Genomic DNA, 17,298 nt, shown 5'->3' with positions numbered 1-17,298 from the left:
CACCAGAGTACCCTGCGTTCTGCTCCTGGAGAGGTCCTGGTCCCTAGTAGAGAACTCCACACCTTTCCCTTAGCAAATGGAGTGCCACACGCCTTTAATCCCAGACTTGGGAGGCAGAGGCAGGCAGATTTCTGAGTTTGAGGCCAGCCTGGTCTACAGAGTGAGTTCCAGGACAGCCAGGGCTACACAGAGAAATCCTGTCTCAAAAAAAAAAACAGGGGCTGGTGAGATGGCTCAGTGGGTAAGAGCACCCGACTGCTCTTCCGAAGGTCCAGAGTTCAAATCCCAGCAACCACATGGTGGCTCACAACCACCCGAAATGAGGTCTGACGCTCTCTTCTGGTGTGTCTGAAGACAGCTACAGTGTACTTACATATAATAAATAAATAAATCTTTAAAAAAAAAATTCTTTAAAAAAAAACAAAAACAAAAAAAAACATTAAAAAAAAATTTATTACTTTTAAAATGGTTTTATAGATATTATTTCATTGGTCCTTGGAGTAGCCCTATTAGGTAAGAACAGTTTCTAGCAGGCATGCTTAGTGGATAAAAAAGATAAGTGCTAAACATTAGCAAACCACAGTACACAAGCAGGGTCTGAGTGCGCCTGGGTGGAGCCAGGACATTCGTGTCCAGAATGCAGTGTGTGAGCTTGCCTGTGGAGACATTTGAGCTGATATTTTCCTTTGTGGGCTTATGCAGTCAACTAATTCAGAATCGAATTTTTCCATGTATTTGTTCATCGTGGTGGTGATCATGTTTTTGTCTTTTTTTGTTGTTTGGTTGGTGAGAATGGTGGTGGTGGTGGTATTTTAGAGATGAGTCTGATGTGGTCCTGACTGGTCCTAAACCCATTATGTAGGCAAGAATGACCCTGAGCCTTCCTGTGTGCCTCTCCCTCTCTAGTGCTAGGATTACGGATTACAGGAGGATTCTATTACACCCAGTTCTGTACAGTACTGGAAATGGAACCCAAGGCTTTGTGCATCCTAGGCAAGTACTCTACAAACCACATTCCAGCCCATGCCTTAGTTTTTCTTTTTCTTTTTATCACTAATATACACTTACATAATTTGATTTTGTTTACTTTTGAACTTTATATACCTCAGAATGTTTGGGAGTGGGATTGTGGTGTTGGCTCCATAGCCTAGGCTAGCCGAAGCTGTCCTCAGACTTGGAGCAATTCTCCTGCCTCAGTTTCTTAAGTGATTGCACTACAGCATGCACCACATGCCTGGCTTTTGGACAGCATTGTAAGCTTTTTACCTTTTGTACAACAGTCCTAGTGACACAACTGCAATTTTAGTTTCAGTGATGTAGAGCAAGCCATGGTCTAAAGGGTTAAATTTTTTTTGTAAAGACTACTAAGCTGCGGTGTGTCTTTTCACTCTTGTCCTGTCACAAGTGTACAGTGGACTAACCTAGAAACTCTGTTTTCATGATAGTCATAGCTTGAATGCCAAGGCCATTATAAGGCTAGCCAGCTTTCCTACTCCTGTTTCAACCTCCTGAGAGTAGCTGGGACTACAGCCATATGCAGTGTTTGGGGTTGTCTGTTGTTTGCAGTGCTAGGGATGAGACTTGGGTACCACTGCACAAACATAATTGTTACTTTTAAGTGGCTTTAATACTATGAACCTTTTGCTTGACTTCTTTTTGTGATAATAGACATTTACATGTTATTTCCAAATTCACAATGCTATATGCAGTGATTTTTGGAAAATAATGGCTTTGTCCTGGCATATATGATAATGCTTATCCAAGAGACACATAATAGCTAGGCGGTGGTGCCGCACGCCTTTAATCCCAGCACTCGGGAGGCAAAGACAGGCAGATCTCTGAGTTTGAGGCCAGCCTGGTCTACAGAGTGAGTTCCAGGACAGCCAGGGCTACACAGAGAAACCCTGTCTCGAAAAAAAAAAAAAAGAGAGAGAGAGATGCTAAGATTAAGAGGCTAAGAATAGTGAATCTGTGTTAGTTCCTAGCCAACCTTGTCTGCATGGCAAGTTCCCGACTAACCAGAGCTCTACACTGAGGCCCTGAGAAAAAGAGGCTGTTTAAGTAAGGAGGTGGATACTAACTAACATACATAGTTTTAATATTTGTAGAATAATAACACTGGTGTTAGAGAGATGTCCCAGCAGTTAAGAACACTTCCTAATCTTTTTTTTTTTTTAATGGGGTGGGTGGTATGGTGTGTATGTGTGTCTGCATGTATGTGTAGTGTGATTTATCTTATGTACCTGGCCTTTTAAAGGATCCTCAGTTGCTAGTCAACTGGCCCTTTAAGAATTCTTAGCTGTTAGAACTGCTAGCACATCACCCTCCCCACTCTTTCTCTGCCTCAGCTGGCTCTTTTTTTTTTTTTTTTTAAGATTTATTTTATTGCCGGGCGGTGGTGGCGCACGCCTTTAATCCCAGCACTTGGGAGGCAGAGGCAGGCGGATTTCTGAGTTCGAAGCCAGCCTGGTCTACAAAGTGAGTTCCAGGACAGCCAGGACTACACAGAGAAACCCTGTCTCGAAAAACCAAAAAAAAAAAAAAAAAAAGATTTATTTTATTTATTACATGTAAGTATACTATAGCTGTCTTCAGACAACTGAAGAGGGAATCAGGTCTTGTTACAGATGGTTATGAGCCACCATCTGGTTGCTGGGATTTGAACTCAGGACCTCTGGAAGAGCAGTCAGTGCTCTTAACCGCTGAGCCATCTCTCCAGCCCCCTCAGCTGGCTTTTTAAATAAACTATGCTGTTCCCAGAACAGCAACCAACTCTGCAGGTGAAGGGTCAAATAGTTCTAATAGTTAGGAATTCTTAAAGAGCCAGTTAACTAGCAACTGATGATTCCTTAAAGAGCCTGGGGTACAAGATAAATCACACTATATGTATGTATATATGTACTGTGTGCCTGCCCCCCTCCCAGTGCCCCGAAGCCAGAAGAGGGCATCAGATCCCCTGGAACTGGAGTTACAGATGGTTGTGAGCCACCATGTAAATGCTGGTAATCAAACCTGGCTCTTCAGCAAGAGCATGCAGTACTCTTAATCACTGAGCTGTCTCTCCAGGCCCTAAATGCTGTCTCTTTTGAGAAAAGGAACTTCAGATTAGTCTTCCCTAAAATACTGGGGTTTGTTTGTTTTAATAAAATAATGAAGAGTGGTACCACACATCCTTAAACCTAGCACTTAAGAAGCAGAGGCAGGTGGGTCTCTCTGAGTTCAAGATCAGCCTGTCCTACATAACAAGTTCCAGGCAAACCAAAACTATACAGTCAGTAAGATTATCTCCAAAAACAAATAATAAACTAGGAGGAGTTTGCATGGGGTTATTTTTATTGTGTATATGAAATGTGTGTGTGTAGACAGGTACATGTGTGGAGGTCAGAGAAAAACTTTGTGCATGCCGGGCGGTGGTGGCGCACACCTTTAATCCCAGCACTTGGGAGGCAGAGGCAGGTGGATTTCTGAGTTCGAGGCCAGCCTGGTCTACAAAGTGAGTTCCAGGACAGCCAGGGCTATACAGAGAAACCCTGTCTCGAAAACCCAAAAAAAAAAAAAAAAAAAAACTTTGTGCAGTCAGTCGTCTCCTTCCAGCTTTCTGTGGATTCCAGGGAACTTTTGATTCTCAGGCTTGTACAGCAAGTATCCTCACTCCCTGAACCATCCCTCTGACCCCAGACTGTGTATGTGTGTGCACGCATGGGTGGGTGCATGCCTGGTGGATGTGAGACTGTTTTGCATGCATGGACCCATGGAGGTTACAAGAGATCATCAGATCCTCTGGAACTGGATATAAGGATGGTTGCAAAGCACCTTGTGAGTTCTCGGACCCAAACCCAGCTCCTCTGCAAGGAGGAGTGCTCAAGTGCTTGTAACTACCAGCCATCTCTCTGGTGCCCCAAAGACAAGTGCTACCTCCTCCCCTGTCTGTCTTTGTTCCAGGATGGTGAAATGGTACTTCTTGATGGAGGCTGTGAGTCATCCTGCTATGTGAGTGACATCACCAGGACATGGCCTGTCAATGGCAGGTAGGGAGTCTACACAGTAACATGCCCTATGGCGTCTTGGGATTTGAGTCGTTGTATGGATGTGTCTGGAACAAATGGCTTTTATAGGTCGTTTCCTGTCTTTACAAAGTTCTTTTACTGTTTTTGTTTGTTTTGTTTAGGGGGGTTAGCTGTTTTGTTCATTTCATAGCATAGTAAGGCACATAGAAAGACTTAACACATGAACCACATTCACTTTGTTTTGGTATATGTAGTTGTGGTTTTCTTGGTGTTTGTTTGTTTAAGATTTTTTTTAACATCTTCACCTTTAAGGTTTTCTTTGTTTTGTTTTTTTTTGTTTTTATGCATATGAGTACACTGTAGCTGTCTTCAGACACCCCAGAAGAGGGCATCGGATCCCATTACAGATGGTTGTGAGCCACCAACCTTGTGGTTGCTGGGAATTGAACTCGGAATGTCCAGAAGAGAAGTCAGTGTTCTTAACCACTGAGCCACCTCTGCAGCCCCAAGTTGTGGTTCTCTTTGTTGCTTCTCTTTGTTGCTTTTTTCCTTCTAAACTTTATTCAAGATGTAATAGAATATCTTTATTGGGTTAACACATCACAGATAATAATTATAAAATTTCAATAAAATATTAAAAACAAATCTAATATACTTGAGAATATCCACTATAGGCAAAAACTTTTCCTTACACTCCAGATTTTATCCTCCCTCCCCACCCCCCATCTACCCTCTGACTGTTCCACATTCCAAGCATCCTCCCAACCTCCCTCTTTCCACAAGGATGTTCCCACCACCACCCTCCGAACCAGACCTCCCCACGCCCTGGGGCCTGCAGTCTGTTGAGGGTCAGGTGCATCTTCTCTGACTGAACCCAGACCCAGCAGTCCTGTGCTGTATGTGTGTTGGGGTCCTCATATCAGCTGGTGTATGCTGCCTGGTTGGTGGTCCACTGTCTGAGAGATCTCGGGGGTCCAGGTTAATTGAGACTGCTGTTCCTCCTACAGGGTTGCCCTCCTCCTCAGCTTTCCCCTAATTCAACCACAGGGGTCAGCAGCTTCTGTCCATTGGTTGGGTGTAAATATCTGCATCTGACTCTTTCAGCTATTTGTTGGGTCTTCCAGGGTGCAGTCATGATAAGTCCCCCCTTTTTTTTTTTTCCTTAAAAATTTATTTATTTATTTATTTATTTATTTTATGTATATGAGCACACCATTTCTCCTCAGACACACCAGAAGAGGGGATCAGACCCCATTACAGGTGGTTGTGAGCCACCATGTGATGAATTGAACTCAGGACCTCTGGAAGAACAGTCAGTGCTCTTAACCACTGAACCATCTCTCCAGCTCCGATAAGTCCCTTTTTGTGAGTGCTCCACAGCCTCAGTAATAGTGTCAGGCCTTGGGACCTCACCTTGAACTGGATTCCACTTTGGACCTTCTTTTCCTCAGACTCCTCTCCATTTCCATCCCTACAGTTCTTTCAGACAGGAACAATTATGAGTCAGAGATGTGACTGTGGGATGGCAACCCCCTCCCTCACTTGAGTTCTCTCCCTACTGTTGGGCATGTCATGTAAGGTCCCTCCCTCCCTTTGAGTCCCGAGAGTCTCTCACCAGATCTCTGGTGCATTCTGGAGGGTCCCCTCAGCCTCCTACCTCCCAAGGTTGCCTGTTTCCATTTTTTCTGCTGATCTCAGGGATTTCAGTCCTTTTCCCTCACCCAATACCAGATCAGGTTCCCCTCTCCCCCAACCCCCACTCCCATCCACTTTCCCCCCCCAGGCCCCTCCCTCCCCCCCTTGTGATTGTTTTCCTCTCCCTCCCTACTGGGACTGAGGCTTCCTTACGTAGGCCCTTCAGCTTGTTGAGCTTTTTGAGTTCTGTGGACTGTGTCTTGGGTATGCTGTACTTTTGGGAGGGGTCTAATATCCACTTATTAGTGAGTATATGCCATGCATGTCCTTTTGATCTGAGTTTTAGGGAGTGGAGAGATGGCTCAGTGGTTAAGAGCACTTGTTGCTCTTCCAGAGAACCTGAGTTCAGTCTTCAGCATTTACATGGTGGCTCCCAATCATCCAACGCCCTCTTCTGATCTCTGCAGGGACCGGGTAAGCATGTGGCTCACATACATTCAGACAAAACATTCAGACACATAAAATTAAAACAGGCTTTTTTTTAACATATGTATTTTTGATTTATGTTTATGGGTATCTTGCTTGCATGTATTGGTACCACATGTGTATAGCCCACAGAAGCCATAAAAGAGCATTTGATCTCCTTAAACTGGAGTTATAGGCTGTTGTAAGCAGTGAGAATCAAACTGAGGTCCTCTGAAAAGCCGCCAGTGCTCTCAACCACTGAGCCACTCCTCCTCCTCCTCCTCCTCCTCTTCCTCTTCTTTCTTCTCCTCCTCTTCCTCCTCCTCCTCCCCCTCCTCCTCCTCTTCCTCCTCCTCCTATTCCTCCTTTTCTTCTTCTCTTTCTCCTCCTCCTCCTCCTCTTCTTTGTTTTTGTTTTTCGAAACAGGGTTTCTCTGTATAGCCCTGGCTGGCCTCGAACACAGAAATCTGCCTACCTCTGCCTCCCAAGTGCTGGGATTAAAGGCATGCGCTACCCAACGTAAATCAAGTGAAAAATCAAGTGAAATGGGTAAATTTAGTGGTGTTGGGGTTTTCAGTCTGAGGCTATTTTCTTCTTTTTTTTTAATTTAGTTTTAAATGTGTGTGTGTGTGTGTGTGTGTGTGTGTGTGTGTGTGTGTGTATGAATGATGATTTTTAAAGTACCTTACATGAGTGCTAGGAACTAAACTCAAGTCCTCTGCAAAAGCTGAGCCCTCTCCAGCAGGCACTTTCTAGTCCTCAGTACTTCCCAGTGACAGCCAGTTCTTTCAGCATGTGATGGCAGCTAGCATGACGGGCTAGAACTGAGTGCTCTCATCCTAGGCAGCTGCTCTATTACAAGGACATCACAGCCATGCCACATAGTCTCTTAAGAAACAATGAACCAGGCCGGGCATGGTGGCGCACACCTTTAATCCCAGCACTCGGGAGGCAGAGGCAGGCAGATTTTTGAGTTCGAGGCCAGCCTGGTCTACAAAGTGAGTTCCAGGACAGCCAGGGCTATATAGAGAAACCCTGTCTCGAAAAACCAAAAAAAAAAAAAAGAAAGAAAGAAAAGAAACAGTGAGCCAGGCTAGTTTTCAGTTTTGATATAGTTTAAAAAACAAACAAATAAATAAAAACTGAAAGTAGCATTAATATGGGTCCTGGAGAGATGGCTCAGTGGTTAAGAGCACTGACTGTTCTTCCAAAGGTCCTGAGTTCAAATCCCAGCAACCACATGGTGGCTCATAACCATCTGTAATGAGATCTGACACCCTCTTCTGGTGTGTCTGAAGTCAGCTACAGTGTACTTATGTATAATAATAAATAAATAAATCTTTTTTTTTAATTAATTTTTTTATTAGGTATTTTCCTCATTTACATTTCCAATGCTATCCAAAAGGGCCCCAATACACTTAAATCTTTTTTAAAAAAGAGTAGCATTAATACAAACAAAATAGACATCAAGACAAGTGTTGTCAGAAGTAAATCAGGGGCTGGTGAGATGGCTCAGTGGGTAAGAGCACCCGACTGCTCTTCCGAAGGTCCAGAGTTCAAATCCCAGCAACCACATGGTGGCTCACAACCATCCACAACGAGATCTGGCGCCCTCTTCTGGAGTGTCTGAAGACAGCTACAGTGTACTTATATATAATAAATAAATAAATCTTTAAAAAAAAAAAAAAAAAGAAGTAAATCAGAATATTGACTCACTTCCTCACAGGCTCAGTGCTTGCTACAATTTTTCTAATTTAATTCCACTGTAGTCGGAGAGCATACAACACTTCAGGCTTTTGAAGTGCACTGAGACTAGTTTACAGCCGGGGAAAATGTTCATGTGTTTAAAGGACTGCGTAGCCCGAAGGTACTCAGCACATCACTTTACAGGAAGATCTCACGACCTACGAACATTGGTCCTATAAATTAACAAGACTGTAAAAAACTGACTGACGGCGTGTGATGGCTCATTTCTCTTCAGTCTTTCCAGCTTCCCTGTGTGTGCTTTGCAGCTGTCTTAGGAATCCGTGCACTCATAGCCACTGTTATCATCATCGTCATTACCATCAGTGTTCTGCATCACCTCCAACAACACTAGTCCTGATGTCTATTTTGTTTGTATTAATGTCAAGTTTCTACACATGATCTTAGCCAAAAGGTCAAGGCCAGCCTGGTCTACAAAGTGAGTTCCAAGACAGCCAGGACTATACAGAGAAACCCTGTCTCGAAAAACAAAACAAAACAAAACAAAAAAATATATATATATAAAATATATATATATATATATTCAAATCTCCAAATAGAGCTAGAGAGATGCTCAGAGATAAAGAGTTCTTGCTTTTTCTTCCCCTGTTGTGCTGTTGAGAAGCTGAAGACTTTAACTTGATAAAGACTTAAAGCCCAGGGGCTTAACAATGGCTCTACAGTTACTGCACTTTTTTTTTATTAGATATTTTTCTTCATTTACATTTTGTGTTATCCCTAAAGTCCCCTATATCCTCCCACCACCCTGCTCCCCAACCCACCCACTTTCGCAGTTACTGCACTTAATACTGTGTCATATGACTGCCTTCTGGATCTCAGCAATCACATCAGACTAGATATTGTTTTTAAAGAGTTCAAGGCCAGCCTGGGCTACATTCTGAGGTTCTAATTTAAAAATGATCAGAACCAGCCAGGCATGGTGACGCATGCCTTTAATCCCAGCACTCGGGAGGCAGAGGCAGGCAGATTTCTGAGTTTGAGGACAGCCTGGTCTACAAAGTGAGTTCCAGGACAGCCAGGGCTACACAGAGAAACCCTGTCCCCAAAAAACAAATCAAAACAACAAAAAACAAAGTAACAAAAAGGCATCAGCAAAATAAATTATAGTGTATTTGGGATGGACTGGTAATGGAGATACTCTGTGTGGATAATAGGGAAATGAAGCTGAAGGGAGATTTGTGACTTTTCCTTTAGTCAGGATCTCACTAAGTAACCCAAGCTAGTGCAAACATACCGTGTAGCCCAGGTCGGCCCCAAAGACACAGCCCTGCCTCAGCTGTGTGGGATTGCTGGGTCCTATAGTACTATGCCCAGCTGAAAAGTTCCAGGTTAAGTCCAGGTTAAACGTTTAACCTGGAAAGGAAATGGTAAGTGCTTGCCTAGTCTACACGAGGCTTTGGGTTTAAACTGCAGCACTAGGAAGAAATAAAAAGTCAAAAGGGATGGGGGAATGATTAAATCAGTAATGTCTAAACTGCCACCTTAAGAAACTACTGAAGGTCCAGCAAGATGGCTGGCTGGTAAAACGCTGCGGCCAGGCCTGACTACTGGATACATAGCTCACTTTCCTTGGTTTTCCTGTGTTTAGATTCACCGCCCCTCAGGCAGAGCTCTATGAAGCTGTTCTGGAAATCCAAAGAGCTTGTTTGACTCTGTGTTCCCCTGGGACGAGCTTGGAGAACATCTACAGCATGATGCTGACACTGATAGGACAGAAGCTCAAGGATCTGGGCATCACAAAGACCAGCAAGGAAAGCACCTTCAAGGTACCTCCCTCTTCACGCCAGTCCTTCAGAAGGGCCAGCAACATGCTGCTCAGTTTTTGCCCTGCTTGGTAAAGCTAAGTCTTTGTAAAGTGGATTTAGCTTTAACATGGATTGGATTAAAACAAAGGGAGTCAGTAGTTCTTTTTGCCAGAAGATGGCAGCACATTCTGAGTCATTGCCTGCTAGAGAGCCAGTGCAGTACTCAGACACAAGATGAAGTCTATACAGGCAGAGTGGGAAGAACGCAAACAAGGAGAGAGGGTTAACTCCTCATCCTGTCCTGGGGTTCTGGAGGTCAGAGGGGAGGCTGTTTATCGGTTCAGTTACACTATTGAAACTTTGCAAAATGCCCAGTTTTGTCTACACCTAAATGTATGACATCCATTATAGTTGCAGACCCTGAGCCATACAAGCATTAGGCAGCCTCCATTTCCAAAGTTACACTTCCAGGACTCCTATTACCAAAGAAAAGAAGTTATAAATTCCCTGAACCAAGCCCACAAATTTTTAATTAACAGAACTGTCCATACCAGTAAACACAGAGTCCTGCCTACTCTACAACTTGACATGGGTAGGGTAGGCTGCCCAGGAGAAGTGTAGGAGTATATCTGCTTATTGCATTTATGGTGGGGACAAGGTCTCGTGTAACCCAGGCTTGCCTTGAACTCAACAGCTGAGGATGGCTCTGGATTCTTGATCCTCCTGTCTCCACAGACCAAGAGTTCAGATTCCAAGTGTGTGTTCATATTTTGTGTCTTCCTTTTTAAGACATATAAATAGTAAGGATAATAGAACATTGCTGTCCTTCCTTTCCCCAAAAAAGGCAATCTCCCCACCCCTTTGCTGGGGATCAAATAGAGGATGTGTGGTAGGCAAATCCACTGGAATTCCTTAGCCTGTGCATAATGCATTTGACAGTGGGGTGGAAAGCAGTATCGTAAGTGTGGATTGAGGAAGTGACAATTTGCCTGACGTGGACATGGTTAGGTGGGTAAAGTGCTTTCTAACACAAGCATGAGGGTCTGACTTCAGATTCCTAGCATCCACATAAAAAGGTAGGTGTAGCCCAGCAGTGGTGGCGCACGCCTTTAATCCCAGCACTCAGAAGGCCGAGGCAGGAGAATTTCTGAGTTTGAGGACAGCCTGGTCTACAGAGTGAGTTCTAGGACAGCCAGGACTACACAGAAAAACCCTGTCTCGAAAAAAAAAAAAGAAAAAAGAAAAAAGGTAGGTGTAGAGGCTAGATAGATGGCCCAGAGTTTGGGAGCACTGGCTGTTCTTCCAGAGGACTCGGGTTCCCAGCACACACATAGAGGCTCAAAACCATCTGTAGCTACAGTTATCTGACACCTTCTTCTTCAGGCCTCTTAGGTCATGGGATAGATACAGAGTACACATAGAGACACAAAAGACTGAGCACAGCAGCCTGTTCCCAAAGTCTCAGCTCTGGGAGCTAGAGACCAAAGGAACCTCTGGGAACTTGCTCACCACCTAATTAGCCAGCCATTGAGCTTCAAGCTAATCAAGAAATCCTAAAAAGACACAGCTTGGAGGGGTGGGGAGCAGATGACAAGATAGTTCCATGTAGGGCTGGAGAGATGGCTCAATGGTTAAGAGCGCCGACTGCTCTTCCAAAGGTACCAAGTTCAAATCCCAACAACCACATGGTGGCTCACAACCATCCGTAACGAAATCTGATGCAGTATCTGAGGACAGCTACAGTGTACTTACATATAATAAATAAATACATATTTTTAAAAAAAAATGGTTCCATGTATAAAGTCACATACCACCACACCTGAGTTCAGCCCCAAGAACCTACTTGGTAGGAGGAAGAACAGGTTGTACTCCTCACTCCACACACACGTTAGGCATGTGCATCTACACAAGAGCACCAGCAACCAACCAACCAGTCGATCAAGAGTCAAGGGAAGCCAGCACTTGGGAGGCAGAGGCAGGCGGATTTCTGAGGACAGCCAGGGCTACACAGAGAAACACTGTCTCTAAAAACCAAAAAAAAAAAGAGGGGCTGGTGAGATGGCTCAGTGGGTAAGAGCACCCGACTGCTCTTCCGAAGGTCCGGAGTTCAAATCCCAGCAACCACATGGTGGCTCACAACCATCCGTAACGAGATCTGATGCCCTCTTCTGGAGTGTCTGAAGACAACTACAGTGTACTCACATATAATAAATAAATAAATCTTAAAAAAAAAAAAAAAAAAACCATAGTAAATTTAAAAAAAAAAAAAAGCCGGGCGTGGTGGCGCACGCCTTTAATCCCAGCACTCGGGAGGCAGAGGCAGGCGGATTTCTGAGTTCGAGGCCAGCCTGGTCTACAAAGTGAGTGCCAGGACAGCCAAGGCTACACAGAGAAACCCTGTCTCGAAAAACCAAACCAAAAAAAAAAAAAAAAGAGTCAAGGGAAGCTGTAGATGAAGACATCCACCATGAACTCCTGCCTCCAGAGGCACACACAGGCACACCACACACCACACCCTGCCTCCACAGGCACACACATGCACACATGCACACCACACACCTCAGAAAGTTGCAGTTTGTCAGGTCTCTTGGCATTAGTCCAAGGATGGGTTAAACATAAATCATGGGACCTGACAGTCAGCATCACATGTCACTGATTTACACATGCCAGGTTTCCCTTCAGAGCTCATTCGTTGTCCTGATGATACTGTGGTAATTCTCTTTTCCAGGCTGCTCGAAAATACTGCCCTCATCATGTTGGACATTACCTCGGGATGGATGTCCATGACACTCCGGACATGCCTCGGTCACTCCCTCTGCAGCCTGGAATGGTGATCACAGTTGAGCCAGGTAAGGGATAGGGATAATCCCGAAGTATACATTGCTTATTTTTATTTACGTAACATAAAATGTTTAGGTTTGTCTAAAGCTTTCTTATTTAACATCACAGTTTGTTTAATTTGACTCCTCCGATAAACAACAGATGGCAAATACTTTCTGTAAGTCGATATTAAGAAATAAATCTTTTTTAATCCTGCCTTTGCCAGAGCCAACTCGTGATAGTCTCATAGTTAGTAGTGGTGGATTGCAACATCCTGCTACCTATAGTGAGCTATCCTCCCACAGACAGTTACCTGATTCAAGGAAGTGCCTGCCTAGTAGGCAGAGTGGAAAAGTGAAGTGTGGCCTCAGTGGTTAGCAGGGCTGACGATTAAAGATGAGTCTGCTGGCATTGTAAGATCGAAGCCCAAAGTCTGAATTAGGTGTGTTAGGGCTGAGAAATGTCTCTTCCTGTCCTGTGAAGAAGCAGTCAGTCATGTTGCTCTGTGGCAGTGGAGGCTGCTCCAGTTAGTAATGGCCACTACAGTTGCCAGGCTTTTTATTGAAGAGCATCTGGGGATGGTTTCAGGTTCTTTTGTTTGGTTGGCTGGTTGGTTGGTTGGTTGGTTGGCTGGTTGGCTGGTTGGTTAGTTGGCTGGTTGGTTGGTTGGCTGGTTGGTTAGTTGGTGGGTTGGTTTTGGTTTTTCCAGACAGGGTCTCTCTGTGTTGCTTTGGCTTTTCTAGAACTCACTCTGTAGACCAGGCTGGCCTCAAACTCAGATCTGCCTGCCTCTGCCTCCAGAGTACTAGGATGCTACCATAGCAGCTACTTTGGAGGTTCTTTACTGTCCTGACGTCTGTGTGACTTGAGATTTAGCAAGAGTGTCTGGAAACTAGGCATGGTGGTGCATGCCTGTAATCCCAGCACAAAAGAAGATTGAAAGTTCAAAGCCAGCCTCAGCTACATGAGACTGTTAGAAAAAGCTCCTGGAATATCTAGACTTTTCCAAATGTACATTAATCTTTTTTTAATCTTTATTTTATGTGTATGGGTGTTCAGCCTTGATGAATGTCTGTGCAATACATGTGTGCAGTGTCTGTGGAAGCCAGAGGAAGATGTTGGATCCCATAAAACTGGAGTTACAGACAGTTGTGTGTGGTTGCTGGGAATTGAACCCAGTCCTCTTAACTGCTCAGCCATCTCTCCAGCCCACTAATGTCTTTTACATACATTTAGACCTTTTTTTTCTTTTTTTTTTTTTTTTTTTTTTTTTTGGTTTTTTTCGAGACAGGGTTCCTCTGTGTAGCCCTGGCTGTCCTGGCACTCACTTTGTAGACCAGGCTGGCCTCGAACTCAGAAATCCGCCTGCCTCTGCCTCCCGAGTGCTGGGATTAAAGGCGTGCGCCACCACGCCCGGCTAACCTTTTTTTTCTTATAGCTTATTTGAGGGAAAAGAACTTATAGTAGCCGGGCGTGGTGGCACATGCCTTTAATCCCAGCACTCGGGAGGCAGAGGCAGGCGGATTTCTGAGTTCGAGGCCAGCCTGGTCTACAAAGTGAGTGCCAGGACAGCCAGGGCTACACAGAGAAACCCTGTCTCAAAAAACCAAAAAAAAAAAAAAAAAGCAAGCTTAAGATTGTTGTAACTCAGTAGTAGAAAGCGTACCCATCATTTATAAGAACCTATGTTCAATCTCCAGTATTGGGGTGGGGGGGGGTGGGAGAGTGGATTGGGGAATGCCCACACTGAAGTATTGAAAAGGGGTTGAAGGACAGCAGGAAGCTGGGTGGGGCGGGGTGGGTGAAACACAGGATCCCCTCCCCTTTTTTTTTGAGACAAGGGTTTTTCTGTGTTACCCTGGCTATCCTGTAACTCACTCTGTAGACCAGGTTGGCCTCGAACTCAGGGCTACACAGAGAAACCCTGTCTCGAAAAACCAAAAAAAAAAAAAAAAAAAGAACTTTATAGTGACAGTTTCTGTAGCTTTGGCTAATACCTCAATATTATAAATATGCTTTAATACATTGTCTTTTTTCTAATTCATTTTGGGGGTTTTCTTAAGTTGGGACTTAACTGTTTATTGTAAGCTGGCCTTAAACGCATTATCTCGCCTACACTGATACTCCCTCCCTAAGGGATCTTCTAAGGAGATCCCATCACAGCTGACTTCATACTTTATTTTAGCTAAATAACTGTTCTGTATAGAATTTTTAGGCAAAGAAAGACACATTTATATAATCTTCTGGTTCCTTTATATATAACATATTTATAAATTAATGGCTTCCCTAATCCACTAGACTCTGACAGAATCAGGTTGGTATTATAGTTGAATGCAGCCTATAGTCCACTAAACAAAATGGCTACAGCAGTAGTAATCCTAGCTGATGAGAGCCATCTGACTGAGCTTTCTGTACACAGCTCTGCTGTGTGCAGTAGTTCATCTGGTTCTCAGAGCTCTGAGGTACATGCAGTGAAGAATTGTCAGGTGCAGATGAGGAAGTTGAAACAGGTGAACTTGCCTCTGATCCACTGGTCACTGTCACTGATCACAGTCCCCCTCTGTTCTCAGGCATTTATATCCCAGAGGACGACAGAGATGCCCCAGAGAAGTTCCGAGGGCTCGGAGTTCGGATTGAGGATGATGTAGTGGTGACTCAGGACTCACCTCTTATCCTTTCTGCAGATTGTCCCAAAGAGATGAATGACATTGAACAGATCTGCCGCAGGACCTCATGACCACCACTGTGGCATACATGCAGCCCAGGTCCAAGACTGGCATCCCTGCTATGCAGGTAGACACAGCTTCCCTGGGAACTGCACAGCCTAGTGAGCGAGCGCAGCTTCCTGTTAAGAGGACGTAAGTCTGGAGACACACGTGGGTTCTGGAATAATCTGTTACTACAACTTTAGTGACATTAATTCAAGTTTAAAATGTGAATGTGAAGTAAGGGCTTGCTTATATGTCCCTGCATTCCAGTTAACACATTTCAACAGAAAACTCTCTTCATCCCTTTCTGCACTTCTGAGATCCACTTAACGTCCTAAGATGCTTGTGTGAGGCCCACATGTTTTACTTCTCACCAAAGTTTCCGCCTATGCTAAAGGCTACCTGTCGGCGTTTGAGGTGGCCAATACTTACTTGCCATGGCCTCTGCCTCCTGGTCCAGGTTCTGCACATGCACACCCACTGGGATCTCTCGGGCCTCAGGAAACACAGAGGTCCTGCAGTGTTTCCATTCAGCCAGAATACAGCAACAGTCAGCCAACAAGAGTCTTGGATCTTCCTTGCCATTTGATTGCACAGGACATGGAAAGTGTCTAGGTTCTTCTTGGGAAGAAAATGGAAGAGAAAGGAAAGTACGTGTCTCCACAGATCCAGACCTTTAGCTCTGTTTTCTTCAATTTAAAGGAGATTTTTTTTTCAAATGTCCACCTTCCTCTCTTTCACAAGTTATTTTCTCAGACAAAATGTCACTATGTGCCTCAGGTCCTTCATAGCTGCTGTGCTTTGTGACAGGATCTTATGTAGCCCAGGCTGGCCTCAAACTCAATATACAATTATTGCTGGCCTCAAAATATTGATCTTCCTGCACTGCGCCCAGCTCACTTTGGGGGGAGGGGGGGGTATGCTCGCATGTGTATGGTTGGTTGGTTGGTTTTTAGCAAGGTTTCTCTGTGTAGCTCTGACTATCCTGGAACTCGATCTGTTGACCAGGTTCGCCTTGAACTCAGAGATCTGCCTCCTTCTGCCTCCCTAAATGTTGGGATTAAAAGCATTGTCTACCACCACTCAGTTCTTTATAGGTTCTTAATGAATTGATCCATGTAGCTACTTGCAACCATGTATTGTCAAAATCAATGCGATGCTACTTCTTCCCCACTCCCCTGGCCTCAATCCTTGGGGCCAGTAAAACTGCCTGACTCAGCTTCCCAGTAAACCTCCTTTTAATTTAAAAAACAAAAGCATGAGCATAGTGACTAGTGCCTGTAATTCAGCGTTCTGAATGCAGTGTCAAGAATATGATCATAAGGTCAAAGCCCAGAGCAGCCTGGTCTGCATAACAAGTCACAGCCACTCATGGCTATGTGATGACCCTATCTAAAAATTAAAACAAAATAAAAGGTTCTGCAGTCTTGTGTTAGATACCAATAAAATTAAATATCTGGGATGCACTCAGTAGTTGTAAATACCCTATGGTCCACCTCTTACTCTAATGCTAGGGATGGCAAGGCAGTGGCAGAGTCATGTTTATTTCCCTAAACACAGCATCTGGTTCGGTTGTACAACCCAGATTGCAAGGTGAGCACGTCAGGGCTGGATGAATACAAATGGTTGATTAAAAGCTTGTGTGAGGGGCTGGAGAGATGGCTCAGAGGTTAAGAGCACTGACTGTTCTTCCAGAGGTCCTGAGTTCAATTCCCAGCAACCACACGGTGGCTCACAACCATCTGTAATAGAATCTGATGTCCTCTTGTGGTGTGTCTAAAGACAGCTGCAATGTACTCATATACATCAAATAAATAAATAAATCCTTAAAAAAAAAAAGCTTGTGTGAACTGGGCACAGTCCCTTAGCACTTGAAGCAGGCAGATCTCTGAGTTCAAAGTCAGCCTGATCTACAGATCAAATTCCAGAACAGCTACACAGAAAAACCCTGTCTCAAAAATAAAATAAGCTTATGTGACAGAGGGAAGCCCTAAGAGCTAGTGTGTTAACTTCTTTTAAATCTGAGTATGTGTAGTCCCATGATAAACAAAACATGCTAACTGCTATAACATAAATTCAAGGGTTTTATGGGATCTGCCCCTACTTTCCATATTTCTGTTAGGGAAGTGCAAGCTAGAAGATTAGCAAGCAGTC

At 44.2% G+C, this 17,298-nt stretch overlaps 1 protein-coding gene across 4 annotated transcripts in view; it reads left to right on the top strand.

Moving 5' to 3' along the window:
- Window positions 1-16,983, top strand: part of Xpnpep3 (X-prolyl aminopeptidase 3) — a 54,561-nt gene extending 37,578 nt beyond the window's left edge. For 3 of the 4 annotated variants that reach the window (XM_085831778.1, XM_085831780.1, XM_085831781.1), the window contains 4 exons: window positions 3,943-4,028; window positions 9,460-9,637; window positions 12,345-12,465; window positions 15,007-16,983. In XM_085831778.1, coding sequence (XP_085687904.1) covers window positions 3,943-4,028; window positions 9,460-9,637; window positions 12,345-12,465; window positions 15,007-15,173 — 552 coding nt within the window. In that variant the 3' untranslated portion in view covers window positions 15,174-16,983. The remainder of the gene's footprint in view (window positions 1-3,942; window positions 4,029-9,459; window positions 9,638-12,344; window positions 12,466-15,006) is intronic. The other variant, XM_085831779.1, reaches the window with a different exon arrangement.
- The last annotated feature ends 315 nt before the right edge of the window (window positions 16,984-17,298 follow it).

The sequence above is a fragment of the Mus caroli genome, unplaced genomic scaffold (assembly GCF_978045245.1).
Source record: "Mus caroli unplaced genomic scaffold, Mus_caroli_1 scaffold_16, whole genome shotgun sequence".
NCBI lineage: Eukaryota > Metazoa > Chordata > Mammalia > Rodentia > Muridae > Mus > Mus caroli.
This window is presented reverse-complemented; position numbering and strand designations above follow the sequence as displayed.